At 50.8% G+C, this 25,031-nt stretch overlaps 2 protein-coding genes across 11 annotated transcripts in view; both read left to right on the top strand.

Annotated features, from left to right (window-relative positions):
- The window catches only part of TYK2 (tyrosine kinase 2), a 29,680-nt gene extending 20,850 nt beyond the window's left edge, over nucleotides 1-8,830 (top strand). For 7 of the 10 annotated variants that reach the window (XM_061422107.1, XM_061422106.1, XM_061422109.1 and 4 more), the window contains 10 exons: nucleotides 341-476; nucleotides 557-711; nucleotides 2,050-2,200; nucleotides 3,020-3,117; nucleotides 3,390-3,582; nucleotides 3,958-4,076; nucleotides 4,494-4,666; nucleotides 4,880-4,997; nucleotides 6,515-6,625; nucleotides 6,810-8,830. In XM_061422107.1, the coding sequence (XP_061278091.1) occupies nucleotides 341-476; nucleotides 557-711; nucleotides 2,050-2,200; nucleotides 3,020-3,117; nucleotides 3,390-3,582; nucleotides 3,958-4,076; nucleotides 4,494-4,666; nucleotides 4,880-4,997; nucleotides 6,515-6,625; nucleotides 6,810-6,944 (1,389 nt within the window). In that variant the 3' untranslated portion in view covers nucleotides 6,945-8,830. The other 3 variants (XM_061422110.1, XM_061422112.1, XM_061422111.1) reach the window with 3 other exon arrangements.
- An 8,052-nt stretch (nucleotides 8,831-16,882) lies between these two features.
- On the top strand, nucleotides 16,883-24,944 carry ICAM3 (intercellular adhesion molecule 3). The gene is made up of 7 exons (XM_061422118.1): nucleotides 16,883-17,859; nucleotides 18,464-18,730; nucleotides 22,475-22,783; nucleotides 23,110-23,391; nucleotides 23,964-24,218; nucleotides 24,336-24,584; nucleotides 24,674-24,944. The coding sequence occupies exons 1-7, from the start codon at nucleotides 17,778-17,780 to the stop codon at nucleotides 24,862-24,864; spliced, it is 1,635 nt and encodes a 544-aa protein (XP_061278102.1). The 5' UTR covers nucleotides 16,883-17,777; the 3' UTR covers nucleotides 24,865-24,944.
- The last annotated feature ends 87 nt before the right edge of the window (nucleotides 24,945-25,031 follow it).

Genomic DNA, 25,031 nt, shown 5'->3' with positions numbered 1-25,031 from the left:
ACCTGGAGGGGATGTGGGGCAGGGGTGGGGGTATGAGGACATCTAGGGGCGGTGCATTCCAGCAGGGGGAGCAGACAATGCAAAGGGCCTGGGGCAGGAGTGTGCCTGACACAGGCTGAGGACATGAGGTCCTCTGGCCTTTTGTCCCTGAGAGCCTTGGCCTCCAGTGCTGGGAAAACAAGAAGGACTCACTGGGGATCTTGGACTGCCTTGTCACTGTGACAATGTGCTGCCATATCCATAATAACCACAATTGTCTTTTTTACCGGGGCCATGTGGGATGGGTAAGGGTAGGATCTACAGCCCCCAGTGACCATGCCCCCTTTCCACCCCACTCCAGGAAGACAAAAGCCTGGTTCATGGCAACGTGTGTGGCCGGAACATCCTGCTGGCACGGCTGGGGCTGGCGGAGGGCACCAGCCCCTTCATCAAGCTGAGTGACCCCGGCGTGGGCCTGAGTGCCCTCTCCAGGGAGGGTGAGGACCCAGGAGGTGCTGGACACAGGGATGGGCTGCCCCACTCCTTTACCTTGCTGACTTCTGACCCCGGCCCCCAGAGCGGGTGGAGCGGATCCCCTGGACAGCCCCCGAGTGCCTGTCTGGTGGAGCCAACAGCCTGAGCACCGCAGCCGACAAGTGGGGCTTTGGTGCCACCCTCCTGGAGATCTGCTTCGACGGCGAGGCCCCCCTGCAGGGCCGTAGTCCCTCTGAGGTATGGCCGGAGCACCCTGGGCCCTTCCCACAAAGAGGGCTGGCACCCCCCAAGGAATCCAGAGGGCATGTTTCAGGGTTCAGAGCTGCCTCCCCTCTGGCTGTGCAGCCTCATCTTGCTGGAGCTCCATCAGTTTCATCTGTCAGTTGCAGTGAACTGCAGTCCTGACCTCATAACGTGTGTGTTCCGTCACTTCAGTCGTGTGTGACTCTGTGCAACCCTACAGATTGTAGCACACTAGGCTCTTCCCTCCATGGGATTTTCCAGGGGAAAATGCCCTCCTCCAGGGGAATCTTCCCGATCCAGGGATTGAACCCACATCTCTTACATCTCCTGCATTGGCAGGCTGGGTCTTTACCACTAGCGCCACCTGGGAAGCCGCATAAGGTCATGGTCACAGCAGATAGTCACATACTTTATTTATTTTTATAAAGTGATAGTTTTTAATGTATTTATTTATTCTTATTGCTTTTTAATTTTTGGGTGCTCTGGGTCTTCGCTGCGATGTGCCAGCTCTCTGGTTGTGGCCCTTGAGCTCTAGAGTACACAGGCTCAGTAATTGTAGCACACAGGCTTCTCTGGTTGTGGCACACAGACTTAGTTGCCCAGTGGCGTGTGGCATCTTTAGTTCCCCACCCAGGGATTGAACCCGCATACCCTGCACTGGAAGGCGGATTCTTAAGCACTGGACCACCAGGGACGTCCCAGGTCACATGCTTTAGTTTTAAGCAGTGTCCAGGCCATCAAACAGGCTGTCGAGAGGAGGGGTTCCCAGAGGATGCCCCTGACCCAGCTGAGGGTTGGGACAAGACTTCCCAGAAGAGGTTTTAATTCAAGTGCAGAAGTACCACAATGTCCCAGGCTGGGAAGGGCAGCCTAGGTGGCAGACACAGCCTGTGCAAAGGCTGGGAGGCTTTAGTGCATTCAAGGAGCTGAAGACCGTAGGAACTTCCTGGGAGTTGGTGGGTGGGGCCAGCAGGACCTGGCCAATTAGAGGCTCTCAGTCCCAGGCAGAGGATGCTGTTTATAGACACCAAGGTGGGCGAGGCCTGGCTGCCTCCTTTCCATCCTCAGAGGCAGGTGGAAATCCAAGCAGAAAAGGCCAAGGTTGAGATGCTCCAGTATAGCATAGTCGGCTGGACTTGGGTTCCAGTCCAGACTCTGCAGTGATGGCCAGCTCTACATCCCTTTGCAGAGGCTCAGTGGCCTCATCTGTAAAATGGGAATGACAGGAACAAGCAGCCAACTGGTCTACCCTGTCCCTCTGAGGACTTGACTCTGCCTGCTGTGAGACCAGGACTGAGGGTGTACACTGACTTCTAGTCTCCTCCCCACCAGAAAGAGCGCTTCTACCAGAAGCAGCACAAACTGCCTGAGCCCTCATGCCCAGAGCTGGCCACACTCACCAGCCAGTGCCTGACCTACGAGCCAGCCCAGCGGCCATCCTTCCGCACCATCCTGCGTGACTTCACTCAGCTACAGCCCCAGAGTGAGCACCTCGCCAGGGCGGGGATCCTGGAGGAGGGAGGACGGGCTGGGATCCCTGCTGACACAGGCATGGTGTCCCCAAGTCTTGGTACAGTGGCTTAGAGTGTGTGTGGGTTTCTAATTCACTTAAGCAGAGGGGAGGGAATATCCAAGCTCTCCGTTTAAAAAAAAAAGATTTTTTTTTTTTTTTAATTTTTTGACTGTGGTGGGTTTTTGATGCTGCATGTGTGGGCTTTCTCTAGTTGTGGTTAAAGCTATTCTCCATCTAGCTATTCTCCAGATGTGGTGCTTGGGCTTCTCATTGCGGTGGCTTCTCTTGCTGCAGAACCCTGATTCTAGGTGCATGGGCTTCGGTAGCTGCAGCGTGTGGGCTCTGTAGTTGTGGCACATGGGCCTTAACTGCCCCGCAGCACACGAGATCTTCCTGGACCAGAGATCAAGCCAGTGTCCCTTACATTGCAAGGCAGATTCTTAACCTCTGGACCACCAGGAAAGCCCCTCCCCGTCCCGCCCCCCCCCTCAGTGTTTTGCTTGAGGAGAGCCACAACTTCTTCGGATGAATTAGACCCTGGAAAATGTTTTGGTTGTTAACGAAAAGTTTGTGCCCTTAACCCAATCTCAAAATATCCCAGGTGTCAGTTTTGGTCCAGTCAACTATGCATTTTAGACAAATGGAATTTTTCAGCCCTTGTAAAACCGGTTTCCTTGTCTGGAGGATCAGAGCTGGGGGGGTAGCAGTCGTCGGCTTTCTGTGCCCTCAAGTATGGGCTCTTTGGGGGAGAGAGCGGTCGTCTGGACTCACCCACTGTGGCTCTCCCAGATCTCGCTGATGTCTTGTCTGTGAGCCCGGATTCACTGGCTTCAGATCCCACGGTTTTCCACAAGCGATACTTGAAAAAGATCCGGGATCTGGGTGAGGTGAGGGCGGGGCCTTGAGGGCTGGGGGCGGGGCCTGGGTGCCCAGGGTGGGGCCTGGAAGACCGAGGGCAGGGCCTAGGCTGTAAGAAAACTCTGGCCTTAGAGACCCTCAGCTTCAAGGGAGGCCCTGGGGAATTGAAAGGGAGGCCTCGGCTCCCAGGGGCCCCCATCAACAAGGAGCAGGCGGGGCCTAGGATTTTCCAAATAGACCTGCCTGGAAAGTGGGCTTGGGGAGCTGGGGTGGGGCTGACCCTCTTGCACACTCCGGCCAGGGTCACTTCGGAAAGGTCAGCCTGTATTGCTACGACCCCACCAACGACGGCACTGGTGAGATGGTAGCCGTGAAGGCCCTCAAGGCAGGCTGCGGTCCCCAGCTCCGGACGGGCTGGAGGCGAGAAATCGACATCCTACGCACGCTCTACCACAAGCACATCGTCAAGTACAAGGGCTGCTGCGAGGACCAAGGTGGGCGGGGCCCACAAATGTAACGAGGCGGGACTAGCGCTTGGGTGGGGCTTTGTGGGCGGGGCCAACATGACCTGGTCATGACCTCCGCCTCTCAGTCCTAGGCAGAGGATGCAGTTTGTGGACACCAAGGTGGGTGAGGCCGGGCTGCCTTCTTTCTATTCTGAGATACTTTTCTGAGATCAGGATGGGTGGAAGCCATGTCAGCTCCCTTGCCAGGGGACGGGTCGAGATTTGATCGTCCCCCCTGAGGACAGGTCCTAGAGTGGACGGGTCTTGGCTCTCCCTCCCCACCTTGGGATTAGGGGGTGCAGGGTGGACAGCCCGCGGTCCTAGCCTCCACCACCCTTATGGGCTGCCCCTCTCTGGTGTTAGGCGAGAAGTCGATACAGCTGGTCATGGAATACATGCCCCTGGGCAGCCTCCGAGACTACTTGCCCCGGCACAATGTCGGGCTGGTCCAGCTGCTGCTCTTCTCCCTGCAGATCTGCGAGGTGGGCCGGCCCGCCCCTACTCCCAGAACCTGCCCCCTCTTTGACCTGGCCTGAGCTTCCGATACCCTCTGCTGGCCTCGACGCGTAATCCCTGGGCGGGCTCTCCTCCATCTTTGTCCATCCAGCCGATCATCCATCATCGGGCCACACCCGCGCTGGCCCAGATCCCCAACCCACGTAATTCCCACAGCTGACGTGGTCCCACCCAGCGCCTGGCTCCTCCTAATTTTCTCGCCCCCAGCCTGGGAGTGCCCCCTTGCGGCCCTTCCTCTGCTGTCCGGCTCTGCTCCTGCCCGGTCTGCCGTCCTGCCCGCTTCTCACATCCTGCCCGCTTCTCATGCCTGGTCCGCGCCATCCTCGTCACGCCTCCTCAGGCCGGGCCCTGCCCCCACTGATCCAGACTCATCCCGCCCCCAGGGTATGGCCTACCTGCACACACAGCACTACGTGCATCGAGACCTGGCTGCGCGCAACGTGCTGCTGGACAACAACAGGCTAGTCAAGATCGGGGACTTCGGCCTCACGAAGGCCGTGCCCGAAGGCCACGAGTATTACTGCGTGCGCGAGGATGGGGACAGTCCTGTGTTCTGGTAACCAGGCGGGACCCAGCGGGAGGGGTGGGTGGGAGGTGCCACGGCTACCCAGAGCAGACAGGGTGGAGTAGATGCATGCTGGGGCCCCAGACAACAGTGCCTGGGTTCAGTGACCCTGCCCCTCCACTCTTTAGGGCCACAGGGCTCCTAAGCCTCAGATAAGGACTCCAGTCTGGCCCGGCCCACGGCTTGAGTGCCCTTTCTCCCCAGGTATGCCCCGGAGTGCCTGAAGGAGTGTAAGTTCTACTATGCATCAGACGTCTGGTCCTTTGGGGTCCTCATGTATGAGCTGCTGACCTACTGTGACTCCAGCCAGAGCCCTCCCTCGGTGAGAGCCAGGCCCGCACACCAACACCATGGATTTGCCTCACAGTCCTATTCTGTAAAGTTGGCCACTTACATTGCAGAGGGCTTTGACTGTGACAGAAACTCACTGAAATAGGAACTGCTAATTCTGCCATTTGCAAACCCCAGGGGGACATTGGGAACATGGCTTGATCTAGATCGTCAGATGTCATTAGGAACCCAGTTGTCTCCATTTCTTGACTCTGCTGTTCTCTGTGGTAGCTTTTTTTTTTTTTTTTTTTCCGCCACACCATGCAGCATGAGGGATCTTAGTTCCCTGACAGGGATTGAACCTGTGCCCCATGCAGTGGGCTGTGGAGTCTTAACCACTGTTAGCATTTCTCAGGGCTTTCCAGGTAGCTCAGCTGGTAAAGAATCTGCCTGCAATGCAGGAGACTCCAGTTCGATTCCTGGAAATAGGCTACCCACTCGAGTATTCATGGGCTTTCCTGCTGGCTCAGACGATAAAGAATCTGCCGGCAATGCGGCAGACCTGGGTTTGATCCCTGGGTTGGGAAGATCCCCTGGAGGAGAGCTTGGCAACCCACTACAGTATTCTTACCTGGAGAATTCCATGGACAGAGGAGTCTGGCAGGCTACAGCCTATGGGGTCGCAAAGAGTCAGACACGACTGGGCCACTAAGCACAGTACAGCACAGCACTTCTCAAGTGGACCTTCCCTTTAAAAAAAAAAAAAAGCAAGCCCGCCCGGACCTAGCTGAGAGGAGGAGGATTTTTCTCTTTCCATCATGATTCAGGACTCTGACTGGTCCAGCTTGGTTCACGTGCCCTCAAGGAAGCCAATCACTGTGTAGTTCTGTGTCGAGAGGAGGAGCCTGTAGTATGCGAGGGCTTTATGCCCAAAGCCAATCAGAGTGCGTATATAGGAGAAGAGAAAATAAGATTCTCTACAGGCAAAAACAACTAGCTGGGAGGCTTAGTAATAACATCAAACACCTAATCCAGACTTACACTATGAATATCAGTTTAACTAGGGACTTCCCTGGTGGCCCAATGGTTAAGACTCCTTGCTTCCAATGTAGGGGGTGCAGGTTCAATCCCTGGTGGGGGAACTAAGATCCCAGATGCCACATGGTGTGGCCAAAAAAGAAAAAAAAAAAAAAGCTTTATCCAACTTCACAATAACCCCAGGTGGTAGATTTTATTACCCATTTTACAGATGAGAGAACCAAGGCCCAGAGAGGTGAAGTCATAAGTCTAAAAGTTATACAGCTGGGAAATGGTTGTTGTTCAGTTGCCAAGACATGTCTGACTTCTTGCAACTCCATGAACTGAAGCATGCCAAGCTTCCCTGTCCCTCACCATCTCCTGAAGTTTGCCCAAGTTCATGTCCATTGAATCGGTGATACCATCCAACCATCTCATCCTCTATCGGCCCCTGAGGGTCCCTTAGAATCACTGCCATCCAGCTCCCGGCTCCTGACCTCTATTGAGGTAGCTCTATCTCTTAAAAAACAGCTGCTCTTGTTTCTTCTGTAGAAATTCATCGAGCTCATAGGCCTCACCCAAGGGCAAATGACTGTGCTGAGGCTCACAGAGCTGCTGGAACGAGGGGAGAGGCTGCCACAACCAGAGAAATGCCCCTCTGAGGTGAGATCCTCCCTTTCCTCTTCCCCACCATGGGACCAGGGAGACAGTGGAGTTCACAACCTGGTGAAGCCAGCCTCCCTGACTCCCTGTGCCTTACCGCTACCCTGAGACCCCACCCCAGGGAACTGACTTTCCTAGACTTACTCCGTTTGGACTGCTATAACAAACTTTTTCCTTTCCCCAGATCTATTGCCTCATGAAGGACTGCTGGAAGGCAGAGGCCTCATTCCGCCCGACCTTCCAGAACCTCGTACCCATCCTCAGATCATACCACGAGAAATACCAAGGCCAGGCCCCCTCGGTGTTCAGTGTCTGCTGAAGCCCACCAGCAGCTCTGTTTGAGGGGGTTGGAGCAGACAGTACCCACTGAGAGCAACTCCTGGTCCTTAACCTAAGAGGAGCTCAAGATGGGAGGCCAGCCTCACCGACTCCCTATGCCTTACCACTATCGGGCGACCCCACCCCAGTGAACTGACTTTCCTAGACTTATTCCGTTTGGACTGCTATAACAAAATACTGCAGACAGAGTGGTTTATAAACAACAGAAATTTATTTCTCATGGTTCTGGAGGCTAGGAAGTCTAAGATCCAGGCACCAACATGGTTGAATTTTGGTAAAGGCTCTCTTCCTGGTTCATAGCCTGTGCCTTCTCACTGCATCCTCACAAGGTGGGAGGGGGCAAGGCATCTTCCTGGAGCCTCTTTTGTAAGGGCACTAATTACATTCGTGAAGGCACCACCCTCATGACCTATGCACCTCCTAATACCATCACTTTGTGTGTGTGTGTGTGTGTAAGCACGCGCACACGCATGCATGTGTATGCTCAGTCATGTCCAACTCTCTGCAGTCCTATGGACTGTAGCCCACCAGGCTTTTCTGTTAATGGAATTTTCCAGGCAATACTGAGTGGGTTGCCATTTCCTACGCCAGGGTATCTTCCTGACCCAGGAATCAAGCCTGCATCTCCTGTGTCTCCTGCATTAGAGGCAGATTCTTTACCACTGAGCCACCTGGGAAGCCCCATTTTTGGAATTTAGAATTTCCACATAGGAATTTTAAAGGGACACAAACATTCAAATCATGGACCCTTACAAAGTCATGAGCTTGACACAGACTCCTGAAGGACCCAGGACAAGGAGCTAACCAGGCCCTTGAATTTGATTCTTTTTTGGCCATGCCACTCAAAGTGGGACTTTAGTTCCCCAACCAGGGATCAAACCCATGCCTCCTGCAGTGGAAGTATGGAGTCTTAACCACTGGACCACCGTGGAAGTCCCAAAGCTGATCTTTCTGCCCTCACCTAGCTCCTGCCCTTTGAGCCCACTATCTCCCCTAACAGGGTATAAACTGGTATTTCCTCTGCTAGAGGCGTGGCCCCTGGGCCCTTTTTCAGCAAGGATCTTCTCCCCTGAGGACTGCACCTAAGGCCAGACACTCACAGCAGAAGAAGCGGGATTCAAATCTTCAGCCTTTGCTCACCTCCAAATAACCAGCCAGCAACTAGACCAGTGCCTAGAACACAGAAGACCCTCAAGATATATGTTAAATATATCAACGAAGGACTGGGGGGCCACATGCCATGTAGTAAGATTGCCAGTTTCACCCTTTTCTCACTGTGACCTCAGGCACATGGCTTCCCCTCTTTGAGCCTGAGCTCTCAACTATGAACTCGGGATGTTCCTGCTTGCTGCCTCGTTATTGTTCAGTTACTGTTGTTCAGTTCAACTCTTTGCAACCCCATGGACTGCAGCACACCAGGCTTCCATGTCCTTTACCATATCCTGGAGTTTGCTCAAACTCATCTCCATTGAGTCAGTGATGCCATCCAACCATGTCATCCTCCGTCACCCCCTTCTCCTCTTGCCTTCAGTCTTTCCCAGCATCAGGGTCTTTTCCAGTGAGTCAGTTCTTCTCATCAGGTGGCCAAAGTATTGGAACTGAATTTCAGCATCAGTTCTTCCAATGAATATTCAGGGTTGATTTCCTTTAAGGAGCATGATGTCCATGTGAGAGCTGGACCATAAAGAAAGCTGAGTGCTGAAGAATTGATGCTTTTAAATTGTGCTAAAGAAGACTCTTAAGAGTCCCTTGGACAGTATGGAGATCATGCTGCCTTGTAGGACTAATGTAAAGAGCTAGTAAGGTCATCAAATGCTTAGCAGATATGCAAACAAGTGCTTAATAAACATTTGATATCATTATTAATCTGGTGTTTGCTCACATGTTTCTACTTAATGGGTGTTCTTGAGATGGGTCAGTTACATTGTGAAATGAAAGTCTGTCAGTCATGTCTGACTCTTTTCAACCCTATGGACTATACAGTCCATGGAATTCTCCAGGCCAGAATACTGGAGTGAGTAGCCTTTCCCTTCTCCAGGGGATCTTCCCAACCCAGGGATTGAACCCAGGTTTCCCACATTGCAGGTGGATTCTTTACCAGCTGAGCTACCAGGGAAGCTACATTGTGGAAGACAGTTAAATTTCTTTCCCCAGGGTCTTCTCAAGACCCTCTGCATTGCAGCTTTCCTGGCTGGACAACTTCATACGAATCTAGTGAGATTTTCTTTATATAATAGTTTTGTCTCTTTTTTTTTTGGCCATACATGCAACTTGCAGGATCTTAGATCTCCAAGCAGGGCTCAAACCCAGGCCCACAGTGGTGAAAGCACAGAGTCCTAACCACTGGTCCGCCAGGGAATTTTGTATAATGGCTTTTAAAATTAAATAATCAGGGAATTCCTGGTGGTCCAATGGCTAATCCTCCACAATCCCAATGCAGGGGGGCCTAAGTTCAATTCCCTGGTCTGGAAACTAGATCCTACATGCCACACTAAGAGACCACAGGCAGCAACTAGAGAGCTCATGTGCTGCAATGAAGATCGAAGCTCCCATGAGCCAGCTACTAAGAACTGCTGCAGCCAAATAAATATTTTTAAAATAAATACTTAAAAAGGTTGATTAGGTTAACTTTTGGAGAAGGCAATGGCACCCCACTCCAGTACTCTTGCCTGGAAAATCCCATGGGCGGAGGAGCTTGGTGGGCTGCAGTCCATGGGGTCACTAAGAGTCGGACATGACTGAGCAACTTCACTTTCACTTTTCACTTTCATGCATTGGAGAAGGAAATGGCAACCCACTCCAGTGTTCTTGCCTGGAGAATCCCAGGGATGGGGGAGCCTGGTGGGCTGCCATCTATGGGGTCGCACAGAGTCGGACACAACTGAAGTGACTTAGCGGCAGCAGGTTAATTTTAAAATAATTAAATAAAATATTCAGTATAATTCTAAATCCTCCCCCCTCTTTTTTTTGGATGGGTAATTCAAGGCTATGGTTTTTCCAGTGGTCATGTATGGATGTGAGAGTTGGACTGTGAAGAAAGCTGAGCGCCAAAGAATTGATGCTTTTGAACTGTGGTGTTGGAGAAGACTCTTGAGAATCCCTTGGACTGCAAGGAGATCCAACCAGTCCATTCTGAAGGAGATCAGCCCTGGGATTTCTTTGGAAGGACTGATGCTAAAGCTGAAACTCCAGTACTTGGGCCACCTCATGCGAAGAGTTGACTCATTGGAAAAGACTCTGATGCTGGGAGGGATTGGGGGCAGGAGGAGAAGGGGACGACAGAGGATGAGATGGCTGGATGGCATCACTGACTCAATGGATGTGAGTCTGAGTGAACTCTGGGAGTTGGTGACGGACAGGGAGGCCTGGCGTGCTGCGATTCATGGGGTCGCAAAGAGTCGGACACAACTCAGTGACTGAACTGACTGAACTAATATTGACATAAGTACTGAAATGTTTCCCTCCTCTGTCCTTCGGCCACCATTGTCACCTCCCTGGGAGACAACTAATGTCATCTGGTTTCCTGTTCTGGCTTCCAGACACATTTTATCCAGACATAAGGCAATCTGTACACATGTTTTCCCATCATTTACAAAAAGAATAATATGCACTGCTATCTAGAGCTCTAACCTATTCCCCACCCCCAGCCCCCACATAACAGGTCTTGGAGGCAAGCTTTCTATTTTGTGGTTGTGTTGCAACTCATCATTCAAAAGGCATCAGTGGGCTTTCCTGGTGGCTCAGTGATACAGAATCTGCCTGCCAGTGCAGGAGACGCAGGTTCGATCCCTGGTCCGGGAAGATCGCACATGCTATGAAACAACTACTGAGCCTGTGTTTTAGAGCCTGGGAATTGAAACTACTGAGCCCATGCTCTGCAACAATGAGAAGCCCGGGCACCACAACAAAGAGTAGCCCCCGCTCACCAAAACTGGAGAAAAGCCCCGAGTTGCAACGAAGACCCAATGCAGCCAAAAATGAATACATCTTAAAAAAGAAAGCACTTAAGAAAAAAAAACTATCAGCGTTTGTTCCCTGCCGAGGTGCATGTAGTCATTCCTAATCCTTTGCTGCACGCGTGCTGCCGTTACAGTGAGCGACTGTGTGCTCACATGGCTTCCCCCACGTTCAAGGGCATCTGTAAGATAGGTTCCCATCGGGAACCGCTGCACGATCTAACCTAGTAATTTAGAAAGTCGTTGCCCCCAGAAAATATTTTGATGGTTGATAAGGCAGGTCTCTCTTCATTCTTTTTTCATTCTTCTTAGCTTTTTCTTGGGCACCTTTTTTTTTTTTTTGTATTCTTTTTTTAAAAAAATTACTTTCCCTTATGGTTTATCACAGGTTATTGGGTAGAGTTCCCTGTTCTATACAGTAGGACCTTGTTGTTTCTCTCTCTTTTTTTTTTCTTTTGTCCTACCCAGTTAAGGGGATATTTTCTTGCCCTTTTAGAAGTCTGACATCTGCCAGTGTTCTGTAGACTTTTTTTTTCCCAGCCAGGCAGCAGGTGAATTTTTAGTTCCCCCAGGGATTGAGGAGGTCATGGCAACCCACTCCAGTATTCTTGTCTGGAGAATCTGCATGGACAGAGGAGCCTGGTGGGCTACAGTCCATGGGGTCACAAAGAGTCAGACTCGACTGAGCGACCAAGCACAGGGATTAAACCCATGTCTCCTGCTGTGGAAACGCAGAGTCCTAACCACTGGACTGCCAGGGAATTCCCTGTAGATGTATTTTTTCCTTAATTTATTTTTATTTAATTGAAGGCTAATCACTTTGCAATATTGTGTTGGTGTCTGCCATACATCAACGTGAGTCAGCCATAAGTATACATGTGTCCCCTCCCTGTTGAACCTCACTTGCATCTCCCACTCCATCCCATCCTTCTAGGCTGTATATTTTTGATGTGTGTGTGGGAGAAGGTGAGCTCCTTGGTCAGATCACAGGACCCTGTTTCTTATCCATTCTATATTTAGTAGTTTGCATTGGGCAGCTACCTTTTTTAAACTTTTATTTTAGACAACTTAAAGCATATTCAAAACCAGGAGGAATAATATAATGAACCTACACTTAACCAAGAAGGGCTTCCCAGGTGGCGCTAGTGGTAAAGAACCCGCCTGCCAGTGCAAGAGACCCAAGAGATGTGGGTTCAGTCCTGGAGGGCTATGATCCATAGCGTCGCAAAGAGTCAGACAGGACTGAAGCGACTTAGCACACATGCACACTTAACCAACAGCCAGCATCAACAGCTTCTAATACTCATGGCCCATCTCTCTCTCTCTTTTTTTTTTTTTTTCCGGCTGCACTAGGTCTTAGTTGCAGTACTCGGGAGCTTTGTTGCCGCATGTGAGATCTAGTTCCCTGACCTGGGATCAGACCTGGGCCCCTGCATTGGGAGACCAGAGTCTTGGCCACTGGACCACCAGGGAAGTCTCCCCATGGCCAGTCTTGCTTCAACTTGACCCCTGCCTCTGGATCATTTGGAAGCCAATCCCAGAAATCATGGCATTTCATCTGTTAAAACTGGTATATACCTTGAGAGATGTTACCACAAGCAATAACTACAATGTCATTATCACAATTGAGAAGTTCAAACAGTCATCCCTTAATATCATGATATAGTTCAGAGTGTTTAGATTTTCCCTTCTTCAATATTTGATGAATGGTTGTTTACAGTTCATTCAAATAAAAATCCAAACAGGGGACTTCCCTGGTGGTTCAGTGACTAAGACTCTGTGCTCCCAATGCAGGGGGCCTCACGTTCTATCCTTGGTCAGGGAACTAGAGCCAACATGTCATGACGAAGTCCCAGCACAGCCAATAGGTAAGTAAAATCAATCAATAAATGTTTATTAACAATCCAAACAAGGTTCATGCACTGCTTCTGGTTGGAGGCAAGTTCCTGTAAGTTTTGGGTTCCTCTTCTTCCTTCCCCCCCTTGCAACATATTTGTTGAAGAAACTAAGCTGCTTGTGTTGTAGATTTCACCAGTCTGATGGTGTCCTTGTGATGTAGTTTACCACATTCCTCTGTTCTCAGTTTGACCAACCAAGCATCAGGTTCCGTGTCCAGTTTGGGGGCAAGTCTCCCTCACAGAGGGCAGTGAGTCCTCTCAGCAAGTGACACTCAGGGAATGTTTGTCCGTCCTTTCGTGACACAAGCCGCCACCTGGTCGATCAAGAGGCAGGCTTTCTTTTCCAACATTTTATCTGAACAATTACAAACATTCAGAAAAGCTGGAAGAAGAGTACAGTGAATATTCACGTGCTGGGCTTAGTCACTCAGTTGTGTCCCACTCTTTGCGACCCCATGTGCTGTAGCCTGCCAGGCTCCTCTGTCCATGGGGATTCTCCTGGCAAGAATACTAAAGTAAGTTACCATGCCCTCCTCCAGAGCATCTTCCCAGGCCAGGGGTTGAACCCAGGTCTCCCGCATTGCAGGTGGATTCTTTACCAACTCAGCCACCAGGGAAGCCCATAGGTTCCACAATTACCATGGTGCTAAATTTTCTTTATCATACTGTGTCTCTCCATCTGTCTGTCCATTCCATCTGTCAATCCATCTCATGTTTTGGACACAAAATAGGTGGATGTCACTTTATTTTATTATGAATGTTATGAATATGAATGTTATAATTTTAACCATTTTAAAATGATTTAAGGGGCTTCCTTGATGGCTCAGTGGGTAAAGAATGTGCCTGCAATGCAGGAGACACAGGAGATGCGGGTTTGATACATGGGTTGGGAAGATCCCCTGGAGAAGGGAATGGCAACCCATTCTAGTATTCTTGCCTGGAGAATCCCATGGACAGAGGACCCTGGTGGGCTACAGTCCATGGGGTCACAAACAGTCGACCGTGACTGAGCAATTGCTGCTGCTGATGCTAAGTCGCTTCAGTCATGTCCGACTCTGTGTGACCCCATGGACTACAGCCTACCAGGCTCCTCCATCCGTGGGATTTTCCAGGCAAGAGTGCTGGAGTGGGTTGCCATTGCCTTCTCTGACTGAGCAACTAAGCACACACAAATGGTTTAAGTATATAATTCTGTGGCATTAAATACATTCATGATATCCTATAGTCATCATCACAATCTGTTTACAGCACTTTTTCATCTTCCCCCAAAAGAAACTGTCTTCATTAAATACTAACTTCCCGTTTCCTTCTCCCTCTAGCCCTCCTTCTAATTTCTCTATGAATTTGCCTATTCTAGGGACCTCGTATAAGTGGAATATTTCTTCGTTTGTGTCTGGCTTATTTCACTTAACATAATGTTTGGAGGTTCATCCATGTAGCATGTTCAGAATTTCACTTGTTTTTGTGTGTGTTAGTCGCTTAGTCTTGTCTGACTCTTTGCGACACTTGTTTTTAAGGCTGCATAATATTCCAGCTATGCTTCAATTTATTTATCCATTCTTCTGTCGATGGGCAGAATTTGGGTAGCTTCCACATTTTGGTTAGTCTGAATCATGCTGCTATGAACATTGGTGGGCAAGTATCTGTTAGAATCCTCATTTTCAATTCATTGTTGGAGGTGGTTTAGTCACTAAGTAGTGTCCAACTCTTTCGACAACATGGACTGTAGATCTCTAGGCTCCTCTGTTCATGGGATTCTCCAGGCAAGATTACTGGAGTGGGTTGCCATTACCTTCTCCAGGGGGATCTTCCTGACCCAAGAATCGACCCCGAGTATCCTGCATTGCAGGCAGATTCTTTACTGACTGAGCTATAAGAGAAGCCCTTTCAATTCTTTGAAGGTCTATATATCTAGGAGTGGAAGTGCAAAATCATTCAGTTCTATGCTTAACTTTTTGAGAAACCACCAAACTCTTTCCTACAAGTGGTTGCACCATTTTATATTCCTGCCAACAGAATACAATGGCTCCGTTTCTCCACATCGTCACCAACAGTTGCTACTTCCTGTTTTGTTTTGTGTTTTTGAGAGTCACCATAGCAATAAGTGGAAGTGCCATCTCACTGTGGTGTTGATTTGCATTTCCCTAGTGGCTTGTGATGTCGAGCATCTTTTTGCGTGTCTATTGGCCATTTGTACATCATGAGAAATGCTGGACTAGAAGAAACGCAAGCTGGAATCAAGATTGCTGGGAGAAATATCAATAAGCTCAGATATGCAGATGACACCACCCTTATGGCAGAAAGTGAAGAGGAACTAAAAAGCCTCTTGATGAAAGTGGAGAGTGAAAAAGTTGGCTTACAGCTCAACATTCAGAAAACGAAGATCATGGCATCTGGTCCCATCACTTCATGGCAAATAGATGGGGAAACAGTGTCAGACTTTATTTTTCTGGGCTCCAAAATCACTGCAGATGGTGACTGCAGCCATGAAATTGAAAGACGCTTACTCCTTGGAAGGAAAGTTATGACCAACCTAGATAGCATATTGAAAAGCAGAGACATTACTTTGACAACAAAGGTCCGTCTAGTCAAGGCTATGGTTTTTCCTGTGGTCATGTATGGATGTGAAAGTTGGACTGTGAAGAAGGCTGAGCACCGAAGAATTGATGCTTTTGAACTGTGGTGTTGGAGAAAACTCTCTAGAGTCCCTTGGACTGCAAGGAGATCCAACCAGTCCATTCTGAAGGAGATCAGCCCTGGGATTTCTTTGGAAGGACTGATGCTAAAGCTGAAACTCCAGTACTTTGGCCACCTCATGCGAAGAGTTGACTCATTGGAAAAGACTCTGATGCTGGGAGGGATTGGGGGCAGGAGGAGAAGGGGACGACAGAGGATGAGATGGCTGGATGGCATCACTGACTCGATGGACGTGAGTCTGAGTGAACTCCGAGAGTTGGTGATGGACAGGGAGGCCTGGCATGCTGCAATTCATGGGGTCGCAAAGAGTCGGACACGACTGAGTGACTGATCTGGTCTGATCTGATCGGTCATTTGTATTAGCTTCTTTGGAGATTTACTTGAGTCCTTTGCCCATTTTTTATTTTTTAAAAAATATTTATTTATTTGGCTGCACCGGATTTTAGCTGTGACATGCATGGTCTTTTCATTGGAGCACGTGGGATCTAGTTCCCTGACCAACGATAGAACCTGGACCCCTGCATTGGGAGCATGGAGTCTCAACTACTAGACCACCAGGGAAGTCCCCTTTGCCCATTTTTGAATTGAGTTTGTCATGGTTGAGTTGTAGGAATTCCTTACAATCTAGATGTTAATCCCTTATCAGATATATGATTTGCAAATACTTTTGATTTGGGTTTTAGTTTCTCTCTTGGCACCATGTGGGAAGTGGACTTTTGCAGAGGCAGGGCAAACGAGGAGAGATTTAACTGGGGCAGGAACGCCAGGTGAGAAGGGGGCGTGGCCTCAAGGATGGGGCAAGTGGATGAACCCTGAGTGCTATCAAGGTCCTCAAGAAGGTCCCTCTCTGGAGCTCAGATCAGGCAGGTCAGAGGCCTGAGAGATGGAACTGATGGAGTAGGAGTGCCCACCTCTCTCTCTTTCTCACTCACACACACACACACACACACACACACACGTGTCCCTTCTCTTGGGATGAGGAGACCAGCTACCTGGAGGAAAAGGGCAAGAGGGATGAAGACAGGGTAAGAACTCAGTTAAAAGTATCACCCTTGGCAGACGATGGCTCAAGATTTAGCTGTCCCTCAAACGCTCCACCTCAGCACTGCACACAGGCAATGGGAGAGCACCCGGAGATCTTCAAAGATTTGTTGTTGTTGTTCAGTCGCTCAGTCGTGTCTGACTCTGTGACTGCTTGGACTGCAGCATGCCAGGCTCCTCTGTCCTTCCCTGTCTCCCAGAGTTTGCTCAAATTCATGTTCATTGAGTTGGTGATGCTATCTAACCACCTCACCCTCTGCCGCCCCCTTCTCCTGCCTTCAATCTTGCCCAGCATCAAGGTCTTTTCCAATGACCTTGGAAAAGACCTTAGGTGGCCAAAGTATTGGTGCTTCAGCATCATTCCTTCCAATGAATATTCAGGGTTGATTTCTTTTAGATTGACTGGTTTGATCTCCTTGCAGTCCATGAGACTCTCAAGAGTCTTCTCCAACACCACAATTTGAAAGCATCAATTCTTCTGCACTCAGCCTCCTTTATGGTCCAATCCTCACATCTGTTAATGACGATTGGAAAGGTAAGGAGCCCTATAGAAGTCACCCTGGCAGCCAGCATAGAGCTTGGCACAAGTCCCCGGTAAATGTGGGCTCTGTTCATTGTCACGGTTTTACTCATCATAGGGGATCCTTCATTGTCACCCCCCAAATCTTTTATTTGCCTTCCAGGAACGTTGAGATCTCATGCTAACTCTTTGAAGCCCTGCCCAGAAGTCTGCCCATTGTTCCCTCCTTGAAACGGCACCTCGAAATCCCACCCCTTTTCCTTCAAGGCCGGTGTTCAGATATCCCCATTAACTTCCTCTCTGGGAACAAAACAGCCTTCTTCACCTAAGTTCAACAGGAAGGAGATGTCTTACCACCTTCACCGCTGCCCCCCTCCAGGCTTTCCAGTACTGAGAAAAAAGGAAGCCAATTGCACTAGCGCTTCCTGTGGGTTGATCTGGGGACAAGGAGTGTAACTGAGCTCTCTCTGAGACTCCTCGGAGACTCGCCAGCACTCTTCATTTCCCTGAGACCCTCACTGTGGACTCCCAGTGGGTGGCACAAAATATTCCCCTGCCCCTCCCTCATCCGGGGCAAGGTGTGGCCCCTGGGCTTCTGCATTCTTAGCTGCAGTCACAGTTCTTCCTTCCCCTGGAGGTCCTGCCTGTTCGACGGTGCCCAGCGCTTCATTAAGGGAACTTCCTCCTCCAGGCTGGTCACCATGATGCCCTCAGGGCCACCACCCAGGGTCTACTGGACTTCGCTCATCTTTCTGCTTCTTGCCTGCTGTCTGTTGCCCACAGGTGAGGCCCAGTGAGCTGGGGAGGGCTGGAGATGGGGGGTTGCTGGGGAGGGGAAGGAGAACAGTGCACCTCACACCCTGCTGCCCAGGGCTGCGGCAACACTTCTTTGACTCAGATCTGTCAGGGGGCTTCCCAGTATCCTTGGGGGAAAGTGGTGGCTCCTTAACTCAGCCTTCAGGGCTCCCTGAGGCCAGGTCCCTGCCTTTCACTTGTTCCCTGCCCCCTTCACAGCAGAGACACTTACCCACCCAAACACTCATGCCTGCACATATTTGCTCCCTGCTCCATCCGGACTCTTGATCTCTGCCTATGTTCTTCAGTCTGCCAGGATCACTCTTGCCTTTCACTTGGCTAAATCCTCCTTGACCCTTTAAAACTGACTGTAGCGGTTCCTTCCAGGAAGCCTTTCCTGACTCACTTCCTCCTGGCCTCCTTCTCAACTCTCCTTGGTTCGTGATCCATCATGTGTCTTTCCCACTAAACTGAAACACCACCGAAGGCAGAGACCTTCATATCTTGGCTAGGGGGGTTGTTGAAGGATGGAACCTGCAGCTGGGTGGGCTGGGGGGCACTGGAGCCCCCAGCAGAGACTCTGTTCATGCAGGTGCCCAGGGACAGACCTACCAGGTACGAGTGGAGCCGAAGGACCCAGTGGTGCCTTTTGGAGAGCCCCTCGTGGTAAACTGCACCTTAGATTGCCCCGGGCCTGGATTAATCTCCCTGGAGACAGCCCTCTCCAAGGAGCCCCACAGCAGGGGCCTGGGCTGGGCAGCCTTCCGTCTCACCAACGTGACTGGCGACGTGGAAATTCTCTGCTCTGGCATCTGCAATAAGTCCCAGGTGGTGGGTTTCTCTAACATCACAGTGTTTGGTGAGTAGCCGTGGCTGGAGGTGGGATGGCCTTGGGCAGTGGTGGGGGTAGATGACCAGTGGTGCAGGGAGCAAGGTGGGGCTGGGGCCCTGAATTTGCACAAATGGACCTGGACACTCAGTCAGAGCTCAGACCTGGGTGTGTGTGTGAGAGAGAGAGAGAGAGAGTCAGAGATAGCGGGGTACATCTCAACCGCATGCCAAAGCAGCAGCTGTGAAATCAACTTATCTGGTTCTCAATAAGCATTTTGTGTGTGTGCATGCGTGCTAAGTTGCCTCAGAGTTGTCGGACTCTTTGTGATCCCACGGACTGTAGCCCACCAGGCTCCTCTGTCCATGGGATTCTCCAGACAAGAGTACTGGAGTGGGTTGCCGTGCTCTCCTCCAGGGGAATCTTCCTGACCCAGGGATCCAACCTGCATTTCTTGAGTCTCTTGCATTGGCAGGTGGGTTCTTTACCACTAGTGCCACCTGGGAAGCCCAATAAGCATTTTAAAAATGATATTTCAGGAATTCCTTGGTGGTCCAGTGGTTAGGACTCCAGGATTTCACTGCCAAGGGGCTGGGTTCAATCTCTAGTCAAGGAACTAAAACTGTGGAACGCTCTCAGTATGGCCAAAAAGAAAGGACATGTCTTTTACTCAATTTTTAAAATTTCTTTTAATATAGTTATTTATTTATTTAGTTTGGCTGCATTAGGTCTTAGTTGCAGCCCACGGGATCTTTCTTCGTGGTGCATAGACTCTAGTTGTGGCACATGGGCTTCAGTAGTTGTGACATGCGGGCTCACAGAACATGTGGCTCTGGGGCTTTGTTGCTCTGTGGCATAGGGAATTTTAGTTCCCCAACCAGGGATTGACCTCGTGTCCCCTGAATTGCAAGGCAGATTCTTAATCACTGGACTACCAAGGAAGTCCCTACTTTTTCTTTTTTTCTTTTTTTTGTATTTACTTATTTATTTGGCTGCCCTGAGTCTTAGTTGTGGCAGGCAGGAGGTAGGATCTAGTTCCCTGACCAGGGATTGAACCCCTGTGCATTGGGAGAGTGGAGTCTTAGCCACTGGACCACCAGGGAAGTCTCCTGTTGCTTTTATTTTTATGACAGGTAATAAATTCATGTGGTTCCCAAATTTAAAAGTATTAAAAAAAAAGGGGGAGTCAGTGTCAAGTCTCCATTCACCTAGTGTCGGCTGTGAGTGGCTGTTGTTTTTAGTGCAGACGCATAGGCGCTCACCCAAAAGCACTTATGCAAGCCCGGGCTGGGGAGGTACACTCATGAGCCTCATTTCACAGATGAGGAAACTGAGGCTCAGCGGGGGTAAAGTCACTTGCCAGGGTCCATGAGCAGAGATGCCTGGAGTCCAGGTCTCAAATCCCTGCTCTTCACAGCTGAAGTCTTCCTCTCCAGACCTGATATCTCTGTTACCAGTTTCTTATGAATCCTTCCAGGTTCTCTGAATTTAAAAGAAGACAGGGAATTCCCCAGCTGTCCAGTGGTTAGGACTCAGCGCTTTCACTGCTAAAGGTCCAAGGTTCAGTCCCTGGACGGGGAACTAAGATCCCACAAGCCACGTGGTGCAGCCAAAAAACAAACAAACAAAACAACCCAATAGACTAGGAAATAGCTGAGTACATCACTCAGGGTGCCGACGGTTTTGTGAGGCCTCAGAAAAGTGTAGTGTACATCTGGAGCTGTGTGTATGCTCTTCCTGTGCGCGCACTAGTGTCTGTATTCATGGTTGTGTACCTATATGTCTGTGAGCATGTGGATCTGAGTGTCCTTATCTTTGTGTGAGTGTATTTGTATGTCTACAAATGTGTTTGTATGCTGTGTGTGCCTGCGTGTGTCTCTGGACTTGTATCTTTTAAAAATAACTTTAAAAGTTTTATTTATTTGTTTTTGGCTGGGCTGGGTCTGCATTGCTTCAGAAGCTTTTCTCTCATTGTGGCGAGCGGGCCTGCTCTCTTGTTGCGGTGCTCGGGCTTCTCATGGCTTCTCTTGTTGCAGAACCCGGGCTCTAGGATGCACGGGCTTCAGTAGTTGCAGCTCTCGGGCTCTGGAACACAGACTCAGTAGTTGTGGTGCACAGGCTTAGCTGCTCCTTGGCATGTGCGATCTTCCCGGATCAGGGATCGAACCCATGTCTCCTGTATTGGCAGGTGGATTCTTTACCACGGAGCCACCGAGGAAGCCCCTGGATTTGTATCTGTGTGTGCCTGCACATGTGTATGTGTCAGTACCTGTGCCTGCGTGTATATCTATGTGAGTATGTCTGTTTCTGAGCATGTGTGGATGTCTGGGCCAGTATGTGTCTATATGTGTCTTTGTGTGTATTTCCGCACGTTTGCCTACGTGTGTATCTGGGTATCCCCGTCTGTGTGACTGTGAGATGCCTCTGTCCAGTGCTGTGCAGGAGCCTATTTGTCCTGGCTCACAAGAGCCCACTGGGCTCATCTCTTCCCAACTCTGTGTCACATTGAGTGGCTTTAAATCAGCCCAGAGTGGGAGTATTTACACCACAGAAATTGGCGAATACTCCACATGCGGGCTCCCTCATCCACCATAGAGACCTCAGGCATAATCAGCATTGGCTACCATACAACTAGCCCTTGAGTGGAGGTTAAGATGGAGGCCTCCTTGTTAAATACTCTAAAAGTGTACATTTGTTGTTGTTCAGTTGCTAAGTCGTGGCTGACTCCTTGCGACCCTGTGGACTGTAGCCCACCAGGCTCCTCTCTCCATGGGGATTCTCCAGGCAAGAATACTGGAGTGGGTTGCCATTTCCTTCTCCAGGGGACTTTTCTGGACAAGGAGTCAAACCTGAATCTCTTGCATTGGCAGGCAGGTTCTTTACCACTGAGCCACCAGAGAAGCCCTGTAAATGTTTAGATGTTAAAAATTTTCCATGGAAGCCAGTCTACAGGCCTGTGACAGCTTCAGAGCCAGGCTTGAGAGCTGCTCCCCCAGGGGAGGACCAGGGTTTGGAATGTGTGCCTTTGAGAGCCACTGCAGCTGCAGCTGGGATTGGACCCAGCCTGGATCTGTTGAGTACCCCCAGGACTGTACAGAGCACCCTCAAGAGGCTGCCCTAGGCCTTGAGCACTTGGGACAGACTGGGGAGGACTGGACCAAGCTCTGGGAAAGGCCAAGATCAGAGTCCAGGCCAGAGGCTGAAGGAGGGGTCAGGGGACTTCCTAGATCTAATGTCATGGAGGTAGGTGGGCACACAGATCTGGAGTTTGGGAAACCCACTATCTAAGCCTGGCTCTGCCCCTTCCTGGCTGCACATCCTTGGGCAGACTACCTCACCTCGCTGGGCCTGTTTCTCTGTCCATAAAAGGGAACAATAGAGGAGATTTCACTTGGTTGGTGTGTGAATGAAGGTAGATGACATTTGGAAAGAGGAAGGAAAACTCAAGATAAACAGGAAGTGTTATGATTACTATTAACATCATAAATGGCCATAAACTTTAGTCCTCTTCCTTGCTTCCCCCCCGCCCCCTTAACTGTGAACAGAAAAACTGATTCATTTCAATGCCTGCCAAGGAGTCCAACAAAACAGGAAATAATAATCATGCTGTTAATGATAATGGCAAACACATATACTAGCACACTTGTAAGTCCAGCAGGTTTATTAACTTGAAGTTCACAGTCCTGCACTGGGCCACCCTGGGCTCCTCTCCACGGTGGTCTTTGCCGGGCTGGCTGGTAAGTTCTACTCTCCCCTTCACACGCCTCCATTCAGGGTTCCCAAAGCGTGTGGAGCTGGCACCCCTGCCCCTCTGGCAGCCATTAGGTGAACAACTCAACCTGAGCTGTCTGGTGTTTGGCGGGGCCCCCCGGGACCACCTCACCGTGGTGCTTCTCCGCCGGGAGGAGGAGCTGGGCCGGCAGCCCGTGGGAAAGGAGGAGCCCGCCAAGGTCACGTTCATGGTGCAGCCAAGAAGAGAGGACCATGGCACCAATTTCTCCTGCCGCTCTGAACTGGACCTGCGGTCCCAAGGACTGGAACTCTTCCAGAACACCTCGGCCCCCAGGAAGCTCCAGACCTATGGTGAGGGAAAGAACTGCAGACGGTGGGTGATGAGTGGAGCCAGAGTTAAGTGTTCCCTGGCCACGGGATTCCTGAGAATGGGGTGGCCTGGCCCTCAGGGCTTTAAGGAACACATGCCCTTGGCCATTGGGCAGGGTAGCCTCAGATGGGAGGCTCACAGCCTTGGAACTTCTGAAGAAGGCTGTGTGTGTTCTGGAAAGGGAGTGATGCAGGCTGCAAGGTATCCTGGGAAAGAAGGACCCTGGTTTAGGGGGATGAATGTCATGGGGAAAAGGATCTCCACAGCTGTGAGACCTCCACCTGCTCACTTCTATCCTTCTTTCAAGCCATGCCCAAGACCGCCCCGCGCCTCGTTTTCCCTCGGTTCTGGGAGATGGAAACCTCCTGGCCTGTTAACTGCAGCCTGGATGGGCTGTTTCCAGCGTCGGAGGCCCATATTCAACTGGCGCTGGGGAACCAGATGCTGAATGCCACAGTAGTGAGCCACGCGGACACGCTCACGGCCACAGCCACAGCGAAAACCGAACAGGAGGGCACCCAAGAGATTGTCTGCAACGTAACCTTGGGGGTCGAGAACCGAGAGACCCGGGAGAGCTTGGTTGCCTATAGTAAGAGGGGGCGGAGCCAAAACTGCTCAGGAGGCGAGGGGTGGGGCTGACCCGGGAACGTGACTACGTGTAGTAAGAGGAAAAGTGAAAGTGTCCGACTCTTTGTGACATGGACTGTATAGTCCATGGAATTCTCCAGACCAGAATACTGGAGTGGGTAGCCTATCCCTTCTCCAGCGGGATCTTCCCGACCCAGGAATCGAACCGGGGTCTCCTGCATTGCAGGCGGATTCTTTACCAACTGAGCTATCAGGGAAGTCCCATAGTAAAAGTAGTAGTAATAGGGGGTGGAGACAAAATAGCTCAGGAAACGAGGGGCGGGGCTGACCCAAGAGAACGTGACGGCCTTCAGCCCAAGGGGGCGTGGCACACAGGCAAAGACTAAACCTGAGACAGGAGGGGCCTAAGTAACCCGAGAGGAGCCTGAGTGCCCGAAACTGGGTCGGGTGAGGGCTGCAGAGTAGACGAAGGGGTAGCCTGGATACCCCGAGGGGAAGGACGCAGGTGGGGGCAGGGCTTCACCCAAGGGAGGTGTGTGGTCAGCAAACTCCTGGGAAATGCCCCGCCTTTAGGATTCCAGGGGCCCAACCTGAACCTGAGTGAGTCTAACGCCACCGAGGGGACCCCAGTGACTGTCACTTGCGCGGCCGGACCCCAAGTCCAGGTCATGCTGGACGGAGTTCCAGCCGCGGTACCAGGACAGCCTGCCCAGCTTCAGCTAAAGGCCACCGAGATGGACGACAGGCGCACCTTCTTCTGCAATGCCACCCTCAAGGTGCATGGGGTGACATTGCACCGTAATAGGAGCATCCAGTTGCGTGTCCTGTGTGAGTAGGTCACGCTGACCTTTAATCCCTTGCTTCCTTGATTTGAGACTTGTCTCTCCCTTGCCCCATTGTGCCTCGGGTGTGTTGGGTGTGTCTGATCATTTGGCGGTCCCACAGACGGCCCCACGATTGACAGAGCTAAATGTCCCCAACGCTTGATGTGGAAAGAAAAGACTATGCATATCCTGCAGTGCCAGGCCCGGGGCAACCCGAACCCCCAGCTACAGTGTCTGCGGGAAGGCTCCAAGTTTAAGGTGCCCGTCGGGATTCCATTCCTCGTCTTGTTAAACTACAGTGGTACCTACAGCTGCCAGGCGGCCAGTTCACGGGGCACGGACAAAATGTTAGTGATGATGGACGTTCAAGGTGAGCCTCGGCAAGGCGTTATTTATCCTAGATGGGCAAGTTTAGGAGGGGCTGAGACGAGCGTATTTATTCTTCGCTTTTCCGCACAGGTCGGAACCCGGTCACTATCAACATCGTCCTGGGAGTGTTAGCGATCTTGGGCTTGGTGACTCTCGCTGCAGCCTCAGTGTACGTCTTTTGGGTGCAGAGGCAACATGACATTTACCACCTGACGCCAAGGAGCACCCGGTGGCGCCTCACGTCTACACAGCCCGTGACTGTGGCAGAGGAGTTATCCTGAGCTCAGTGATACTGAGCAAAGACGACGGGGGCTTGGCTGTATCTATCTTCAAATTCCGAATAAAGGCTTTAAAATCCTTACACAGTGGCTTGATTCCATCTCGCAGCTTCGCGAGTCTATTGAGTGACATCGCGATAGCGGAAAAGGGCGGAACCTGTAGTGCCCAG

This window comes from Bos javanicus, chromosome 7, assembly GCF_032452875.1.
Source record: "Bos javanicus breed banteng chromosome 7, ARS-OSU_banteng_1.0, whole genome shotgun sequence".
NCBI lineage: Eukaryota > Metazoa > Chordata > Mammalia > Artiodactyla > Bovidae > Bos > Bos javanicus.
This window is presented reverse-complemented; position numbering and strand designations above follow the sequence as displayed.